The sequence below is a fragment of the Lepidochelys kempii genome, chromosome 3 (genome assembly GCF_965140285.1).
Source record: "Lepidochelys kempii isolate rLepKem1 chromosome 3, rLepKem1.hap1, whole genome shotgun sequence".
NCBI classification, from domain to species: Eukaryota; Metazoa; Chordata; order Testudines; family Cheloniidae; genus Lepidochelys; species Lepidochelys kempii.
Genome location: NC_136382.1, coordinates 30,334,760 through 30,354,570, shown reverse-complemented (window position 1 = coordinate 30,354,570; position 19,811 = coordinate 30,334,760). Strand labels below are relative to the sequence as shown.

General features: G+C 40.0%; 1 protein-coding gene across 3 annotated transcripts in view; it reads right to left on the bottom strand.

The window, feature by feature from the left end:
- The window catches only part of ROCK2 (Rho associated coiled-coil containing protein kinase 2), a 163,546-nt gene that overhangs the window by 25,300 nt on the left and 118,435 nt on the right, over window positions 1–19,811 (bottom strand). For all 3 annotated transcript variants that reach the window (XM_073336011.2, XM_073336009.2, XM_073336010.2), the window contains 5 exons: window positions 15,682–15,752; window positions 14,544–14,632; window positions 13,093–13,171; window positions 12,567–12,828; window positions 11,589–11,802 (listed from right to left, as the gene is read on the bottom strand). In XM_073336011.2, coding sequence (XP_073192112.1) covers window positions 11,589–11,802; window positions 12,567–12,828; window positions 13,093–13,171; window positions 14,544–14,632; window positions 15,682–15,752 — 715 coding nt within the window. The remainder of the gene's footprint in view (window positions 1–11,588; window positions 11,803–12,566; window positions 12,829–13,092; window positions 13,172–14,543; window positions 14,633–15,681; window positions 15,753–19,811) is intronic.

Genomic DNA, 19,811 nt, shown 5'->3' with positions numbered 1-19,811 from the left:
CTTGGAGTCATTGTGGATAGTTCTCTGAAAACATCCACTCAGTGTGCAGTGGCAGTCAAAAAAGCAAAGAAAATGTTGGGAATCATTAAGAAAGGAATAGATATTAAGACAGAAAATATCATATTGCCTCTATATAAATCCATGATATACCCACATCTTGAATACTGCAAGCAGCTGTGGTGGCCCATCTCAAAAAAGATATATTGGAATTGGAAAAGGTTCAGAAAAAGGCAACAAAAATGATTAAGGGTATGGAACGGCTGCCATATGAGGAGAGATTAATAAAACAGGGACTTTTCAGCTTGGAAAAGAGATAACTAAGGGGGGAATATGATAGAGGTCTATAAAACCATGACTGGTGTGGAGAAAGTAAATAAGGAAGTGTTGTTTACTCCTTCTCATAACACAAGAACTAGGGGCCACCAAATGAAATTAATAGGCAGCAGGTTTAAAACCAACAAAAGGAAATACTTTTTCCACACAACACACTGTCAAACTGTGGAACTCCTTGCCAGAGGATGTTGTGAAGGCCAAGACTATAACAGGGTTCAAAAAAAGAACTAGATAAATTCATGGAGGATAGATCCATCAATGGCTATTAGCCAGGATGGGCAGGGATGGTATCCCTAGCCTCTGTTTGCCAGAAGCTGGGAATGGGCAACAGTGGGATGGATCACTTGATGATTACCTGTTCTGTTCATTCCCTCTGGGGTACCTGGCATTGGCCACTGTCAGAAGACAGGATACTGGGCTAGATGGACCTTTGGTCTGACCCAGTATAACCATTCTTATGTTCTTATGCTAGTGAAAAATGGCATTAAAAATTGAATTGTATTAAAATTAACCTATAACCTGATTAGGTTTGAAATCTGAGATAATTTAAAACTGGTATAGCACACAGGGAAAATCAGTCTGTGGTTGATTTGATTTAATTATTTAGCTCTCCCATTCCAGCCCTAAAATTCAAGGGGTTAAATTAAAACAATTATACTGTGTTGTCTCATCACGTTCCAAAATACAATGGGGCCAATTAAAGTTATATATTCGCATTTCATTACCTATCTTCTTAAGGCAATTCTTGCAGTTCTGTATGCTTGCTCAGCTGCTGATTTTACAAGTTACATAGATGATAACACACATCTGAGATAAGAAAAGGGCCCAACAGTTCAGGCTTTCCTTAGTGTTCTGTAACATCTGCTACCAAGCAAAGAGGATTATGGACATTAGAAGTATAATAATTGTATTATTGCATGGCATCACTAAAGGGTAGAGAAGTTAAGGTGGTTTGTGTGCTTGAACTATGTATTTTTATTGTTTAAAATATCTGGATTCCTTTTAAGTGTAACCTTGATGCTGAATTTTGCATTTGTAATGCTTGATTTTGTGATAATTGCAACATCTCTCTAATGTTTTTTACTCTTAAATTACTATATATAATCTCCAACTTTAACTCCATTTTAAACATTTTTTTAAACTGGGAAGAAATGTAAGGCCTGACCCAAAGCCCAATGAAGTAAATGGAAAGATACCAATGGAGCAGCTTCTCTTAAACATGTAATTTACCTACATTTACCTGCAGCCCAGCTCAACACACACAAAATGTTAAGTGTAAGAATTGGGTTTTCAGTAGAAATACCAGACAGGCAGTAAGATGCCTGCACTTTTCTACTAAGTCCTTCAATATTTTGGTACAGCTGAAGTTCTAAATCACATATGATCTAACTATATGAAGTTCCATTTCTAGAAGGTTTGGGGTGGAGTGGAATCTCATCTTCCAAGACAAGTAACTGTACTGCTGGAGCATTCTTTAGTCCAGGAAAACTGCTAATTAGAATGTGATTCTAATAAGCTATTGGATAGCAAAGTAGTCAGTACTTACCTAAAAGAATATTAAAAATGAGATCAGTTTATTGTTTTGCTTTTGGAGTAAATTTATCTTTAGTGTCATTCAGCATTAAAAAGTAAGAGAGACAGAAGGAAATATGGCTTTTCCTGTCTCTACACTGGATTTCAGCAGGTAACTCCTACAAGCTGCAACTAATAGACTTCTCCATCTCCCTCAAAGAAAGATGGGGTAGAGAGAGAAAGCATGTGTACACATTCTTATCTGTTAATCTGGGTGCTTGTGACAGAAACAAAGAGACCAACAGAAAGAGGCTAAAACAACAGTGAAAGAAGAATTGGTACCTAACTTTAGCTACTCCTTTTCTCAGAGTCCCCATTTAAGATTTCAATAGTCTCTCTATTTTAAATCAACCATATTAATCCTGACTTGGCAAAAATGTAAAGAATTAAATGATATATGAGATAGAGAAGGCAACAACTTATACCATCTCTACGTATTAGGTTCTGAAAAGAACCAATTAAATTTAATTGTTTTTTTGTTTCATTTTTGGGGGGAGGGAGGGTGTTTTCTAATTAGCTCTAATATTAGCAAAGTCATCTAGGTTTGTATGCTGGCACACATAATGGAGTATACATGGAGACTCCCTTTCAATAAACTAGCCTGAGTTTTCCCTCCATTAACAACAATCCGACACTGTGAGAGGATGATTTAGGATATCAGAAGAGGAACTTCTCTAAAAAAGTGCTATGATCACTGCTTGGTAGTGACAACTAGCCCATAGTATTGTGCATCATTGAGAACGTTACCCCTCACAACTAAACAATTTCTCTTGATGAAGTTTGAGCAGACATCAGTCTTCTTGCTGATCCTCTCCTCTGACAGACTGCTGCACTAAGCACAACCCTTTCAAAAATATCAATGGTCTAGATAAAGTTAGAGCCCTCTTCTCCTGATTATAAACCAAAGACTAGGCAGAAGTAAGCTAATCATCTAGATAAATTTTCAAGTACATTTTCCTCTGTTTTAAGATAACAGAATCCGCTATCAAGACCTTTGGAAAAAATTGAGGGGAAGAGAAATGAAAACCTGATGTGGAGATGAGAATTAAAAATTGTCTTTGTCAACAGCAAATCTCAAGAATTTCCAGTGGAGATTAGCTATGGGAATATGAAAGACTGAATCTTAAAGGCCTAGGCAGGGACACATGCACCCTGGAGATGAATGTATGGCTGCAAAGATGGTATTGATCAGAGGACGTGGGCTTCCTCAACCATGGGATGCCATTCGGGAGGGAGGACTATTGGTAAGAGACGGAGTCCACCTGACCAAGAAGAGGAGCATCCTTGGACACTGACTAGACAAACTATGAGGAAGGCTTTAAAATAGGTTCAAAGGGAGCAGAAGAAAAATGCCCACAGGTTGGTATATAAAAAAAGTGACCTTCACAAAGGGCGAGATGCTAGGGGGATAGGGGAGGGAAAATGGACAATTACAATAGTTTCAAAGAAGCAATAAGACGGAAAAACTGTGGATGTCTATACACAAATGTAAGGAATATGGGGAATAAACAAGAAGAACTGGAAGAATTAGTACACAACAGTTAAGTCTTAATTTAGGTTATCACTGAAACTTGGTGGGATAAATCTCATGATGGGAGTACAGGTATGGACGGCTATATCTTATTCAGGAAGGAGAGACAGGGGAAAAAGGGAGGAGGTGTTGTTGTATACATCAAAAATGTATACACTTGTTCTGGACTTGTTTATAGACCTAATGGGGGTCAAAGTGGACTTTCTGTGGTTGACTAATTACCTGAGAAGATAGCAGATGGTAGAGGAATTGGGTTGCTAACTGGACTTCCTTGAATTATCTGCCTGTAAGAAACCAGTCATCAAGCTATGGGAAGACAGTAAACCCATTTCTTCTCATCCAAGCTGCCACCACTGAAAAGACCTTTGTAAAGATCCTGGGTGCCATAGCTAGTCTCAGTGGAAGGATTCTGAATAGTTAATGGTCATGACCAAGGAGGAACCTGAGGAACCTTCTGTGAGCTGGGTGAATGTCTATATGAAAGTATACGTCTTTCAAGTCTAGAGCCACGAACCACACGGCTTTGTCCAGAGAGGGAATTACTGATACCAATATAAAAAAAAGGAGTACTTGTGGCACCTTAGAGACTAACAAATTTATCTGAGCATAAGCTTTTGTGAGCTACAGCTCACTTCATCAGATGCATGAATAAATGTGTTCGTCTCTAAGGTGCCACAAGTACTTGTTTTCTTTTGGCGGATACAGACTAACACAGCTGCTACTCTGAAACCTGATACCAATATGACCATGCAGAATTTTAATTTTTGTATAAATACATTTAGTCAGTGTAAGCTAAGAATCAATCTCCATTCCCCATTCTTTTTGGGGACTAAGAAGTAAGGGGAATAGAATGCTTTCCTTTGATGTTGAGGTGGAACTCTTTCTATGGCTCTCCAGTGGAGAAATGAGTCCACTTCTTGACACAGAATTTGGTCATGAGATTTGTCCCAGAAAAGGAACCATAAAGAGGTTTTATGGGCTGGGGTTGACAGAAGCTCGATCAAATAGCCATAGTGAATAATTTCCAGCACTCGTTTGTCTGTTGTTAAAGCTCTCCAGTTGTGGGTCTCCAAAAATACTGAGGGGCAATGGGTCTTGACAGTCCCATCAAAAGAAATTCGTTGTCTGTGGGTTAGCGTGAAGTGTGGCAATGGATGTTGCAGGAGCTGTGTACTTAGGCCTTTGTACCTTTTGTTGTTTGAGTGGTGGTTCCTGGAAGCACTGGTGGTAAAATGGTTAAAGAGGTAGTCTTGCTCTGTACTCCTGCTTATGATGTTTTCTCTTAGGAGCAGGAGTATAGATACTCAGAAAACAAAGCATGGTCTTTGAGTCCTTGAAAGAGTGAAGAGAAGCATCCTCTTTTCACAGAGTAATTTAATTGAATCAAAGGGCAGATCTTGAATTGTATTCTGCACCTCTCTAGGAATACCTGAGGATTGTAACCCAGAATCCCCCCTCATGGGAATGGCCATAGCGTGCACAGGATCTACTGCAGTCTGGAGATAGGTTTTGGCCACTAGTTTGCCTTCATAAATTATGGACTGCAACTGAGGTCTATCTTCCTGAGAGAGCTTATCCTTAAAATCCAACAACAAGCATGATTAATGAAGTTGTATTTAGTTAGAAGGGCGGGATAATTTGACATTCCAAATTGGAGAGAGGGGGAAGAGATTTTTCTCCTTAGGAAGCTGAGCTGTTTAACACCCTTGTCCAAGGATATAGTTTTGAGATGTTGCAGTCTGGATCTTTTGGTGGCTGCTTGTACCACCAGAGTTGGGCCGGGTGCAAGAGAATAGAAACTCTGCCCCCTTACATGGAATGAAGTAGCATATCTCAGCTCTCTTTGCATTGGAAGTGCGAGAAGAGGGAGTGTGCCACACTGTTCTAGCTGTATTCATGATGCCCCCATTTATCGTGAAGGCCTCTCAACAGGTACTTGAGGGTTACAAGATGTCCAGAAATCTATGTTAGGGCTCCTGAATCTCTTCAAGCTGTATCTGGAGCTCAGACACCACCCTTTGTAGGAACTCCTGATATTGCTTGTGGTCATCTGGCAGAGATGGTAAAGATGGGGGTAACTGCCTCATTTGGGGAAGATCATGAAATTGCTCCCGAATCATCAGAAATGTCAGATCCAGTTCAACTTCATCTTCCTCATACACTGATGGGGCCAGTTCTTGTTGGCCAGGAGATGGTAAATAAGGCTCACATACTGCTCCCAGGAGCATAAAGTAGGCATCCCAGGGGCCCCAAGGACCCCAGTATGAGGAATCAAGTGGCTGAGAAGGACCCCATGGCACAAGGTGACACCTGTGTCTTGGAAAGTCATATCTGGTTGGAGAATGAAACCCAATCTCTGAGGACCAGTTTCTAAATAGTAAGATTAGGGCCCTTCTGGAACTTCTGACTCAACGAATGAAAAAGCCGGATCCTGAACTACCAGTGTGATTGGGTGATTGGGTATTCAGGCTTGTGGGTGGCAGAGGAGAGCAGATTTGTATCCTTGGAATAACTTCCTTCTCTGGAGTAACTATGTCTCTGAATAAAGAGGGACACAAAGGGGGAGGATGATGATAGGGGAGAGCAAAAATATCCTTTGGAAAGACATAGGTCTCGAACCACCCTAGGGTTTGGCGGGAGTTGGTGGAACTGTTGGATCTGATGATTCCCTGGTCACAGTGGAAGTTGGATCCAGCCACAGCTGTGACTGTATCAGTATCAGTCTATCAGTACAGGGTCTGATCTGGATGTCGAAGGGATGTCTGCCTTTCAGTTTACACATTGGAACCAATATCAGAACTTAAGTATCTGTGCTCCTTTGCACCACTTCCTCCTGCTGAGGTGGTTTACTTGGGTCTAAATCTTCAGACCCATGCACAAAGACTCTCCCAACTTTGAAGAATGCAGACAGGGAGGGATCTCTTGTCTTCAGGGAAGCTTTGGAAAAAGATTTGTTTCTATGCTTGTGAAAAGCCCCTTGTTCTCATGAGAAGCCTTCTTCTTAGGCTTGGAAATCTTAGCTTTGACTCCTGAGCTTGTGCTCAGAGGAGCACTCCCTGTTGACTGAGGCCAGTGTACTGGGGTGGGGGTGGGGCAAAGAGGGAGGCATGGTGTGTGTCTCCATGGCCCAGATCTGATCGGGGTCTCATGGTCTTCTCCATCAGATATTTTCTAAACCTTAGCTCTCAACTTTCATGAGTTCTGAGAAGGAAGGAGAGGCCAATACTGTACTTAGATGAGATGTGAATCCCACCTAGGCACTAAAGCCAACGTTGGTGTTCGTCACTCACTGAAAAGGAGTGGCAGCAGAAAATGCAATTCTTGAACCCTGGGACACTGGACATAATCCTAAGTTCCCTGGGAGGATTTCCAGGAGGCAGGTAAAAATAACTAACTACACTAGTAGTTAACGCTAAAAGAATAAAATACCAAAACTATTCACAATATGTTTACAGATTGAAGGAGTCAAGGGAAGAAGCTGGACACAGAAGATTCTGCCTTAGGCCATGCAGTGGTAAGAAGGAACTAGAGAGGTGCCAGTCTGTGCTGCCCCTTATGCCCTCTGTTCAGAACACGAAAAGAACTGCGCATGTGCAGACCAATGGACACAGTTTACTAAAAATCTCCAGACTCAGGTGCATGGTGCACATGTGTACCCACATTTGGAATATACATAGGGACCATTCATTTGAAGAAATACTAATGGGTCTCACAATGTAATTATAAATGGAGAATCATCATCGAGCAGGCGTGTTTCTAGTAGAGTCCCACAAGAATCTCCTTCTTGGCCCTATGCCATTTAACATTTTATCAGTGATCTGGAAAAACAAAATCCTCACTGATGAAGTTTGCAGATAACACAAAAATTGAAGAAGTGGTAAATAATAAAGAGGAGAGATCACTGATACACAGCAATCTGGATCACTTGGTAAACTGGGTACATGCAAACAATATGAGTTTTAATATGCCTAAATATAAATGTATACATCTAGGAACAAAGAACGTAGGCTACACTTACAAGCTAGGGGGACTTTATCCTGGGAAGCAGATTCTGAAAAAGATTTTGGGGTGGAAGATAGTCAGCTGAACATGAGCTCCCAGTACAATACCACAGCCAAAATGGTTTAATGAAATTCTTAGATGCATAAACAGGGGAATCTAGAGTAGGCATAGAGAGGTTATTTTACTTCTGTAATTGGCACTGTTGCAACTGTTGTTGGACCATTGTGTCCAGTTCTGCTGTCCTCAATTCAGACAGAGGTTGATAAACTGAAGATGGTTCAGAGAAGAGTCACGAGAACATGTAAACAATTAGAAAACATATGTTATGGTGACAGACTCAAGGAGTTCAATCTATTTAGCTTAACAAAGAGAAGGTTAAGGGGTGATCTGATCAGTCTATAAGTACGTACAGGGGGAACAAATATTTAACAATGGGCTCTTCAATGTAGCAGAGAAAACATGATTCAATGTTTGGAAGTTGAAGCTAGACAAATTCAGATTGGAAATCATGCTCAACTAATTATTTTGGGGAAGTTCTATTGCCCTGTGTTACCCAGGAGGTCAGAGTAGATCATCACAATGGTCCCTTCTGGCCTATAAATCTATGAACAGTCTTCAAATATATTAAGGCTGTTATAAAGAGAATGGTGATCAATTGTTCTCTATGTCCACTGAAGATAGGACAAAGAGTAATCAGCTTAATCTAAAGCAAGGGAGATTTAGGTCAGATATTAGGAGAAAATTTCTAATTATAAGGATAGTTAAGCACTGGAATATGCTTCTGTGGGAGGTTGTGGAATTTCTGTCATTGGAGGTTTTTAAGAAGAGGTTAGACCAACAACTGTCAGGGATGGTCTAGGCATACTTGATTCCTGCCTCAGCACAGAGGGTTGCACTAGATGACCTCTTGAGGTCCATTTCATAGCTCTATGATTCCATAAGCCATTAGTGACTTTCTGGCATCTGTGTTCTACCATCACTATGCTGCTTAGCAGGGTCTTTTATTCTGAAAAGCACATTTGTTGAAAACACCTCTCTGTTACCTACGTTGGCTATCAATTGATGAAAAAAAGGATGGAGAGTCCTGCTGTTTATCAGAAACTTTTCTTTGTTACCACAGAGAACTCTGAGAGCTTGGCTGAGTTCTGTGCTCTTTCAGTCAGAAGCATCTTTTATATTTACATCAGCCCTTGTGTTCTGGAGAGGGACAATAAAAGAAAGTACAGTCCCTATTGAAGAGTATGTTCTCTTGTTCTCTGGAAGGAACATTTCTGAAGTGTCAAGACTCCAAGTTTTTCAGCAATTAGACGCTAGAGTGAAAAGACCATCCCTTTAAGTGGGACTCCTTTCTCAGGGCACTGAAGATGCAGGAGACTGGCTCTTGCAGTGCTATATCTGGGGGAGAGGGAACTGTGGTGGGAAACAGCTTGACAGCTCCATTTATTCTGCACTAAGAGTGATATAAAGGCTAAGGAATATAGAAATTTGTCCATGCAACTATCCAATGGATTAGCTGACACAGCGGGTGGGAAATGGACCAACTAGCACCTTTGAATCCTAAAGATTCATTGCCTCCAAACTGTGGCAAAACTTTAGGGTGGTTGGGGGTGGGTGGGTAAGTAAATAGTACTCGTGCCTGGAAACACAGACTGAAAAGTAAGCTAAAGAGAAATATCTTCTGTGTCCTGTATGAAGTTAGGTAAGATTGACACAGAGTTCTGAGGACAGGAATAGTCCTGATGTCAATTTTTCCTCACATGTAGATGGACAATAGAGAAGGTAGAAGTAGCCTATTTACTTAAACACTGGGTGAGCTTTAACAGGAATACCTGACACTTAGACTTTACATGTTCAAAGGGCTCTTGTAATAGTATGTACACATTACTTGCAAACACACACACACAGAACACATTATTAAGGTTGCAACGTCAAGCACCCAAAAGTTAGGCAATTCCGGAATTAAGGTTGCCTTAATTCAGCCCTCTTGTGAATATGCATTATTATAGGGACTTGAATTACACGAATACATGCTCTTTCTTCCACAGAACTCCTGCCTCATTCAGTGCACAGACAATGAATCAGTGTTGTGTAATGAATAAGGTTGTTGTCTGTCAGACACTTACTTCATTTTTTGCAGAAATTGGAATGTGTGTGGTGAATGAGGCAGATGACTGCAAGAAGAGAAAGGATGGTTTCATGGTGAAGGCAGCTGAACGCTGCCCTGGGGAAAATGGATTCTATCCTTGCCTCTGCCACAATGTTCCTACGGGTATATCTATACTACCCGCCGGATTGGCAGGCAGTAATCGATCCAGCGGGGCTCGATTTATCGCATCTAGTCTAGATGCGATAAATCGACCCCCGAGCGCTCTCCCATCGTGTCCTGTACTCCACCGCCGCAAGAGGCGCAGGCAGAGTCGACGGGGGAGCGGCAGCAGTCGACTCACCGCAGAGAAGGCACCACGGTGAGTAGGTCTAAGTACGTCAACTTCAGCTACATTATTCACTAGTGTAGACGAGGCCTATGTGATGGCGGGCAAGTCACTTATACCAAACTTTTCACAGATGATCATTAATTGCGTGTTCCTCATTTTCTAGCTCCCCAACCTGAAACCTTGAGGTATGGTTTGAAGAAGTGCTGACATTGCAACTTTTAAAGTAAGTGTGTCCGTGTGTGTACTGTCCTAGATTTTTCAAAGAAGCGAACTAAAAATATAGAAATTCTATCTGGTGGAATCATATTGACACCCACAAGGGTAATTACCAGAGTTGGAACCTTTAGATCCACTGCACAGATCTCTACCACTTGACCTAACAGACTAACTGATAAGAGTAGTACGTAGTCATCCTCTAGAACTAGAGTACAGGGGGGAGAGAGACTTTTGCCAGTGGGTCTTCACAGATATTTGTAGGCAGCACAGGGATAGTGAGATTCTGAAATCTTGGATTCCATTCCAAGCTCTGCAGAAGAGTGGCTCTAGTGGTCACAGACCCTTCTGCCCCAGTTCCTACTAGCCTCTCTTTGCCCCAGTCTCCTCGCCTTGCCAGTCCCAGTCTCCCCTCCTACTATGCACTGGCATCCCTGTCCCTACCTCTGTTTCCATCCTGGCTCCCAGTGTCTTTCTCTAGCCAGTCCCAGTCTTTCCCACCAGGCTGCCAGTTCGATTTCAGCCCCAGCTATCCCCCATCCTCTTCTTCCCACATAGCTCCTTGCCCTCAGTCTACTCCTTCTACTGCCCCACCTCTCCTCTGAGGTCTGGCTTTTGTCCCCTCTGTATTCAAGTCAGGCTGCTCCTCCTCTACGCTGCCTAGTTTCTGGGTGCCTCCACTGAAGCAATGAGAACACAGAAGAACCACACGGCCTATAGGAGCACCTGCAGGGAAAAAAATCTTACTTAGCATCTGCAGCCCTGAGATGCAGCATGTTCAGTGCACACAGAATCTTCAGACAATTTAGGTGCCAACCGCTAACAAGTCTTTACTGAGCATGTGTGAACTAAGAATTTTCAAAGGTTTGTAAATTTGCCAAATTTGGGTTCCCCCCCGGACAGTAAAAAGCACATTCCGGATACAAAGGCAACCAGCATTGACAGATTTAAATTCCCTGCTCCAAAGCATGGAGGCACTATTACTTCTTAATGAAATACCTGTAAGAAATTTTTAACGTGAGCAAAACAACATATTTTCCCCTAATCTCACGCTCTGAAACAGATGAACTATTTTTGCTGCAATGTTTCCAAGACATTTGGCAGAAGAAATTTCAGCCCAAATGGTTAAAGTTTCACAAAAAGTTATAATCAACTGAAAACAGGATCCTATAATGTGAAGCAAAAAGCACCCTTACACATAGGTGACTGCTACCAGTTCTGCCTATAATATATAACACATACAGTAGATTTAATTCAGAGATAGGCTCATTTAAATAAGGAAATGAAACATGCTTCCTCACACAGCTTTCTTAATATTTTGTATACTGAAATTCACAAACGATGACAGGATGGTCTTGCATTTCATTAGTCACAGTATAAATACAAAAGGAATCAAAACAAAAAAAGATATCTTTGTGAATTGCCCATAACACTTATGTAATGTAATGTATCACAGTGGGAAACTGTTTAAAGTTATTCTTTAATAGCAACTTTTGCGTTACCTTGGTTTGTTTGGAGGAAGCTGTCGGCTTGGCCGTCTCATAGACTGATTTGGCTGTACCTTCATGGAAGTTCTAGGAGAAGATCGAGCAAAGGGGTCAGGTGCTGGAGGCTTTTTTGGAATTTTTTTCACCAATCGGCTCACCCATTTCTGTTGTTCCTCTGTAGAATTAGCTAACAATAGTAGATTCTTTGCAGTTGAAATATCATAATATACTGTAAGAAAAATTTTAAAACAAAATCTCATTATTACATTTTTTACATGAGCTCACCTTAAAGACTAATGGCCAGATCTTTGAGTTCTCATAAATTGCACAGAGTGGAAGTCAAGTGGTGCTATACAAACCCAGTATAAAGCTGTCACTTGGGCTGTTATGATCACAATGCTACTTTGGGTATATAGATTATGCCACAGCACCTTTAACCTTCCCGCCAAAGGAGCCTTTCCAATCTATCCACAGTCTGCACCCTCTTCTGATTTCTTCCATTTGGAGGATAAGGGGATGATTATTCTCCATGTTACTAAGGAAGCAGGTATACAGGGAAACAAACATATGCTGTTACAGCCATCTCATATGCCCATAAGAGATACTGAGCACAGAGAACTGTGGAACTCAGTCCAGAGGGAGCAACTTTTCTGAGTGTCATAATCCTTATTGCCACATACACCGACATCGCTGTCCTATACCAAAATGCGACACAATCCACTGTGTAAGTAGCCTTTTTGGGTAGCCCTTCCCTCGCGATGTTGACAGCACTGAAAGTATGTGGCATACATGCCCCTGTGCTGGCTGAATGTCACTATACTGCAGTGAGCTGATCTTCCCTAACGGAATCCTGATATGCACCCAAGGATCTGTCACTCCAGCAATTACTACCTTGAGCTTATCTGAGATCCCATCATTATGAGAAACCTGTATCTGAATTATTACCTTTAGTTAATTGGCAACCAGGCATTTATTCAATTATTCTCTACTTACCTTTGCAAGGTGCTATAATCTCTTCCTTTTTATCCATGTGATCTTTGTGACATTTGATATGGCAGCGGCGACACTCTAGAGCAGGAGGAGGTTTAAACATGTGCCACAGTGGCTTCATACAAGCCTCACAGTTGGTTGGAAAATGATACAGAGTGGGTATAAACTCATGTCCCTTGTGGCAAATGTAATTTGATTTCTCCCCCATAGGCTCCACAGGAAATTCTGGTTCCTTCTTGCTTTCTCCTTCATTAGCATAAAGAATCTAGAGTTAAAGCAAAATAACCAGAACATTCATACACAATGGGTGTAGGTAAAGGGCAATTATTTAGTTAGCAAAAATTCAGAAATACAAATTAGAGTAGGTTAGAATAGATTTTCTGACAATTTATATGATCTACTTTTCTCACTTGTACTTGTGCCTTCTTTAATAAAAAAGTTAAAATATTTTTGAAGCATCTTGTATTTATTTTCATAAGGAATTTTATCAGTTTGTTTTTCTAAAAAACACTAATTTATAACTACATACCTGGAATATCCTGGGAATCTCTTTGGAATCTGCTCTGTACACATCGGTCTGTGTGACTGGCCGGACATGGAACAATTTGCTGTAGAAGCAGATTTCAAAGAAATAAAATAAAACAAAAAAATACATTTGATATTAGAGTGTTATCTAATTATTAAATGCACTGATTTAAAATATACAATTATGGAATTGTATTGTACCTTAGCTAATAAGGTACATCAGTGTGATGTAAAGTCTGCCAGCAAACAAAATTCTAAATCCACTTTATTCAACTCCTATTTCCAACTCTGCATATCAATCTCCAGCCCTTAAACCACATAGCCACAAGAGCCAAATTAAATCTGAGTATCTGCATTCTGCACTTGTTAAGCAGAATGTTAGGAACCATTAAGAAAGGATTAGATAATAAGACTGAAAATGTCATATCGCCTCTGTATAAATCGACGGTACACCCACACCTAGAATATTGCCCAGTTCTGGTCACCTGGTCTCAAAAAGGATACATTAGAATGGGAAAAGATACTGAGAAGGGCAACAAAAATGATTAGGGGTATGGAACAGTTTCCATATGAGGAGAGATTAAAAACACTGGGACTTTTCAACTTGGAAAAGAGGCGATATGATAGAGGTCTATAAAATCTTGACTGGCATGGAGAAAGAGAATAAGGAAGCGTTATTTACTCCTTCACATTACACAAGAACCAGGGGTCATGCAATGAAACTAATAGGCAGCAGGTTTAAAACAAACAAAAGGAGTATTTCTTCACATAATGCATCCTGTGGAACTCGTTTCCAGCGGATGCGGTGAAGGCCAAAACTATAACAGAGTTCAAAAAAGAAATAGGTAAGTTTATGGAAGATAGGTCCATTAATGGCTATTAGCCAAGATGACCAAGGATGCAACCCTATGCTCGAGTGTTGCTTACTTCTGTTTGCCAGAAGCTGGGAATGGACAACAAGGGATGGATCAATCACTGATTACCTGTTCTACTCATTCCTTATGAAGCATCTGGCATTGGCCACTGTTGGAAGATAGGATACTGGGCTAGATGGACCATTGGTCTGACCCAGTATGGCCATTCTTATGTTTATGTACTGCACTTGTAACCCACAGCCGAGTGTGTGACACAGTTTCCCCACTCTGTGACAATCTGAGAGGATCTGAGTTGTTACAGCCCCCAGCTATAAAGTTTTGGCTCTTTAGTTCAAGCTATAGCTCCTCAAGCTCCTAGTTCTGGAGGTCTCTAGATCAGTGCCCAGTGTGTCAGCCAAGAGGGCAATCAGACACACACTGACTGACCTCAAACTGTAGTTTAAATAACATATGACAACAGAGTCATTATCAGCTCTCAAAAATATTTTCTAAAGTTGTTTTCTTTTCAAGGTCATCTGCTAATGTTCACCTGAAAGTTAACAAAGTAACGTATACCACAATCTCCTGTAATAATACTTACTCAATATCTAACACCATGTAGGGGTTAGAATGTTCTTTATCTTGTTCACTATCATAGAACAGAATCTTCTTACTGCTTACAATTACATACTGTTAAAAAAGACACAAAGGTATTAACATAGTTCTTGAAATACAGGCTTTATCTCAAGTATTTATTTCTGTCAAGTCAAATACTTTCATAACATTCTTTCATAATTTTATTATTAAATAGTCAATAATAGCATGGTAGTTTGGGTCCACAATTTGAGCACAAAGTAAGTCATACTTTATATCACAATGACATAAAATTATGATAATTTGGTAACAAACGACCTTTATATTTGTAAACATCTATTTTAAAAAAGGTTAAAGAATGGAACCCAATAGAACTGCTAACAGGATACAAAGCTTTTGGTTTCTATGTTACTAGTTTAATTTTGACTCAGATTGGTCCTGTTCACAGTGAACACGCATCCGTCCCCTTCACAAAAATCACCACAGTTAGCACATTTGTTGGTAGTCTCAATAAAGGAGCCAAAGACTGAGTAGATAAGAGAAAACCTCCCACCCTAAAAGTTGTCCAGAATAGGCAGGTTGGTAGACTAGAGGGAGAGAGCTGACACCACCATCACCTATGCTGTAACTGTTCTGTGTTTAAAAAAAAGACATCAGGGAAGCTTGAGATACACCACAGGCTGAAACACCACCAGTTCAGGAAAGACATCCAGTTCTTTATCTCCTACCTATCCTAGTGTGTTGTTGGGTTCAGCACCTAGATGATGAGCAGTTGACTAAAGCTGAACCAAGGCAAAATTGAGGTGATGCTGGTAGGAAGAAGGAAACACCTGAACTCACCTCTTCCTCCCTTATCAAGGGCATCTGCCCTTGGATTATGCCAGTTCACAGACTTAGGATCCTGTTTGGACTCCTCACTGCTAGATAACCAAACAGTAAGCGGCAGGTGCGTAAAAAATGTCTACTCCCATCTGTACCCTAACCTAACAGACTCAGACCTGTCAATGGTGATCTGTGCATGTACTCTCTTCAAGACTGATTAGAGAACTGATTATGTAGGAAAGAAGTCACATCTTTAAAAAGCTGCAACTGATACAAAATCTAGCAAATCTGTTAAGTAGAGGTCAATGATTTATATTTCTCACCTTTTTCACCCATCCAAATTTCTTAGTGTTATTTCGGACAGGTAGTGATAGCCAACCCTCTAATCTTGATTCTGCAAATAAATATTAAAGTAAGTATTTAAACAACACACATCCGAGGCCACCATGCATATGAAATAGCCTTTATTTAGAAAGAATAAGGCAGACATACAAATACCACAATCTGATAAGCAAAATGCCTTGCAACATTTATCACAGCAGATTTTTCAGGGTCAAAAAGCTGTATTGCACAGCCAATACTAGCAAATAATGCCACTCAAAAACTAGTCATTCAGACTAAGAAAAAAGACCCAATGTCTAACTATAAAATTATGCTATCACACATACATTCTCTTTAGTAAAAATAAGACAAAGACATTTATGATTTTAAATGCCTATAATTATTTAACTATCAGCCTCCAGCCACTAAAATTGCTTGTGTGAAGACATTAGTACAGAATACACAACATTCAGTTTTAGGGAAAAAAACACCTTCTAAATATGAATACACATAAGCAAATACATATTTTAAAGCCTGTATATTAAAGTTTATATTTAATGCATACTACATTTATTTATTTATTATACAAGATCAATACATTTCCTCAAATATTAATTTACTGTGGGAGTTGCGGTGGGTTATAAATAAAATTAACTATTTTCCTGAGTAACAGCAATAGCTAAATCACAAGAGTTTTGGCATTATAATTAGAACTCCTTGCTCTACAACCTTTTCCTCAGAACCTGTGTAAATCACCACAGCTTTCTCACCAGTAACAAGAAGTCACCTTTGGCTAACCTTTTTGCCTTTACTGCATTCAGTAAACGCTCACTGAACCACTTAATAAGAAATAGCTTTTGCTGCTAGTTTCACACACTAGGAATATTTTATACCCCCTTTTCTCTGAAGATTTCAAAGTGGCTTCACATACCTTAAGCCTCAACATCTCAACTGTAATTTAATATTTGTTTTGTGGTAGAAGCCAAAGACCAATCAGGATCATGCTCTCACTGTGCTAGGTACTGTATCTACACACAAGATCTCCACGCTCCCGCTTACAAACTACTTGAAGATAAGAATTTACCTCATTTGTGAGGCAAGTAGTATTAGGCAGAACTGCTTACCCATAATAATTGCTTTTTGATTATCTATATCAGAAGAGATCATCATACTCATAGATCTCTGCCGCTGCACAAAAACGCTACATTCAAAGTTCTAACACACTTGATTTTAACAAGAGCATCTTGTTCCAGCAGCCTGTGCGTGGAATGTAACACCCCCTGGCCCTGTCACCACCAGTCCCTTTTAAGCACGTAGTGAAACATTCCTGTGTGTACAAATGGGAATTGAATACAAAGAGATAAACTTTGCAGAACCCTCAACATTGTAGAGAGAAAGGTAGGAGAGAGGTTATCTAGTAGGACGTATACACTATCTTCAGAGTATATTTGTTTGTTTGCAGGTACCCTTAATGAGGATGCACATTTTAATACACACACCAAGTACATGGGCAGCACTGCACATAGATTGTAATGAAACAATTTAAATCTTCATCACAGCATCACATGTGGCTCTTCAGGGTCCAACATATGACTTTTAATGGTCTCAGTGGGTTTGCCTGGAGCTACTCTCACTCTGCCTGATATCAGGCAGAGCAAGAAGAATGCTAATCAAAAGAATGCTCCCCAGTGTGAAAAGAATGTATTCACTAAGAAGAAATATTCACATACTACTCTCCAACCTCTAAGAATTCAGCTTGAGGGGGGACAGAAAGTGAATCCTCCCATTTTACTGCTTCTGGGGGCTATTCTCTACTAAGAGAACAGAAAAAGTGACAGGCAATTGTCCCTTACCTGCTGTCAGTGCAGCTGCATAGTTTAAATACTCTTCATTTGATTTGCTGCTAAAACTGGCTCCACCACAGTAATGGTTAAATGCTCTCCCTCCATAACTTTTCCCACATACAGGGATAAGAGAAAAACCGCTGACGAAAAATATTCAGCCACCTCCAGGAAAAGGAATTGGGAGGAGAAGATGGGTCCCACGAAGAAATGCTCAAGGGGTTTAAAAAATCTCCGTCAGCGGAGCTGCATACGCATTCACCTGCTTCTGTTGTTGTGTATCCCTATAGCATGTTTCCCAGTATCAGAAATATGAGAATCTAGTCTCTCTCCTCTTAAACTGCATCCTTAGTCTGGGGGCAGGTACAGGATGAGAATCTAGTTTCTCCTCAAACTGCATCCTTAGTCTGGGAGCAGAGACAAGACAGAAGAGAACATATTTCCTAGGAAATCCCCCTCATGGCAGCTTAGATTTGCCTGTATGCTCAATATTGAACCGTGGGGTTTTTTTAATCTCATCAGGGCAATGTCCCAGCCGTGCTTTATTATTGGAAAGGCAACAGATGTGATTCACTGAAGTCAGTATATAATTAAACATTTCTTAAAGACAGCCTAATTTGGCCTGAACTCTGAAAGCCCTACAGATCTAAGAAGGGTCCCAGGATAAAAGTATGGCGGTTATAACAGCAGCTAGAAAGAGAGACCAAAATCTAGTTTGTGTTTCTTTTATAAGGAGCACCAGAACATAAAGAATCTACTTTTTTCCCTACCTCTGTGTGCTGACAATATTCCAAACTTAAATTTATCCCTATGTTGAAAGTTAGTGCATGTTTCAGTTAATCCATAATCAAAGAAATCTTTAGTCAGATATTAGATGTCACTATGGTAAAAAATCCCCTCACTTTAGTACTAGGAGGGTTGATCCATAGAGTATGTGTATATTCACATATAATTAGTTCAAAATACATAATATATGTTTATAAAAAAGAGCTATCTTTCACCACAGCCTTAAATAATTATTTTCTTCTTGCTGCTGGAAAAGTAAATTTTGATAACTTGCTACTGCCTTTTATGCTGACAAGGATCCATAATGAACACACAAATCTTATGTATTAGGGACCAATTTTTCAAAAACAACCTCCAAGTTTTTGGCGTCTTAGTCAGGTAACATCCAACTTTACACAAAGAATTTGGGCAAGCCAAAATTGGATTTGCACAGGCAAGTAGTAGCTGTACTCACAAAAAAAAAAAGGAGTACTTGTGGCACCTTAGAGACTAACCAATTTATTTGAGCGTGAGCTTTCGTGAGCTACAGCTCACTTCATCGGATGCATAACCACAGTATGCATCCGATGAAGTGAGCTGTAGCTCACGAAAGCTCACACTCAAATAAATTGGTTAGTCTCTAAGGTGCCACAAGTACTCCTTTTCTTTTTGCGAATACAGACTAACACGGCTGTTACTCTGAAACCTGTACTCACAACGTGAACTGCTAGATATTCAACTGGAGTAGTTAACTGCTCAACCGGAACAAATAGGTAATGTTTTGGATACCCAAAAACTTTGAGGTGCATAAAGTTAGGCACAGACACTGGATAAAGACCACTTTGAACATAGGACAATAAAATCACCTTACAAAAGATTTCTACAAAATGATTGTTTTTAAACTATAGGTCTGATCTGGTTGCAAACACTGAATATTTAGAAAAAAACAGGCCAATTCTTTGTTCATGCAACATTCTCTTTAGTATGTTCTTGATTACAACTCGTACTTCCAGTGCTTTCAAAAATAGCGTATTAATGGTGTTAGTTATAAAAAAGGCCCAAAAGAAAAAGTTAGAACAAAACATAAGTGCACCAAATCGTTTCAGGCATGTCACCTGTGCTGTCAGATTCTGAAGGGATGTGTACACAAGACAATGGTTCTTCCTCTGAGTCAGAATCAGAGTCGAGAAGCATGTGAGAACTGGAAGGCTTAGTGGCAATACTGACAGAGGTAGAAGAATGCTGGTAGGTAAGAGACATGGACTCCATAGTGTGGGATTGAGTGATATGGACTAAACACCCAGCACAAAGGAGGAAAAAGGACAGAAAAGTTAAAACAGAATCACTGAAAAGAGAATATTAGTTTTTACATTTTATCATTTAATACAGTATTTACAAATGAACATATCAATTAAGAGGAAAAATAATTGTTAGTTCGAATGAGATACCGAATGTAATACTTTAATACTTAAACAATTGAAATGAACTTTTTTAAACAACTTCAGAAGAACGAACTACGTATAGTC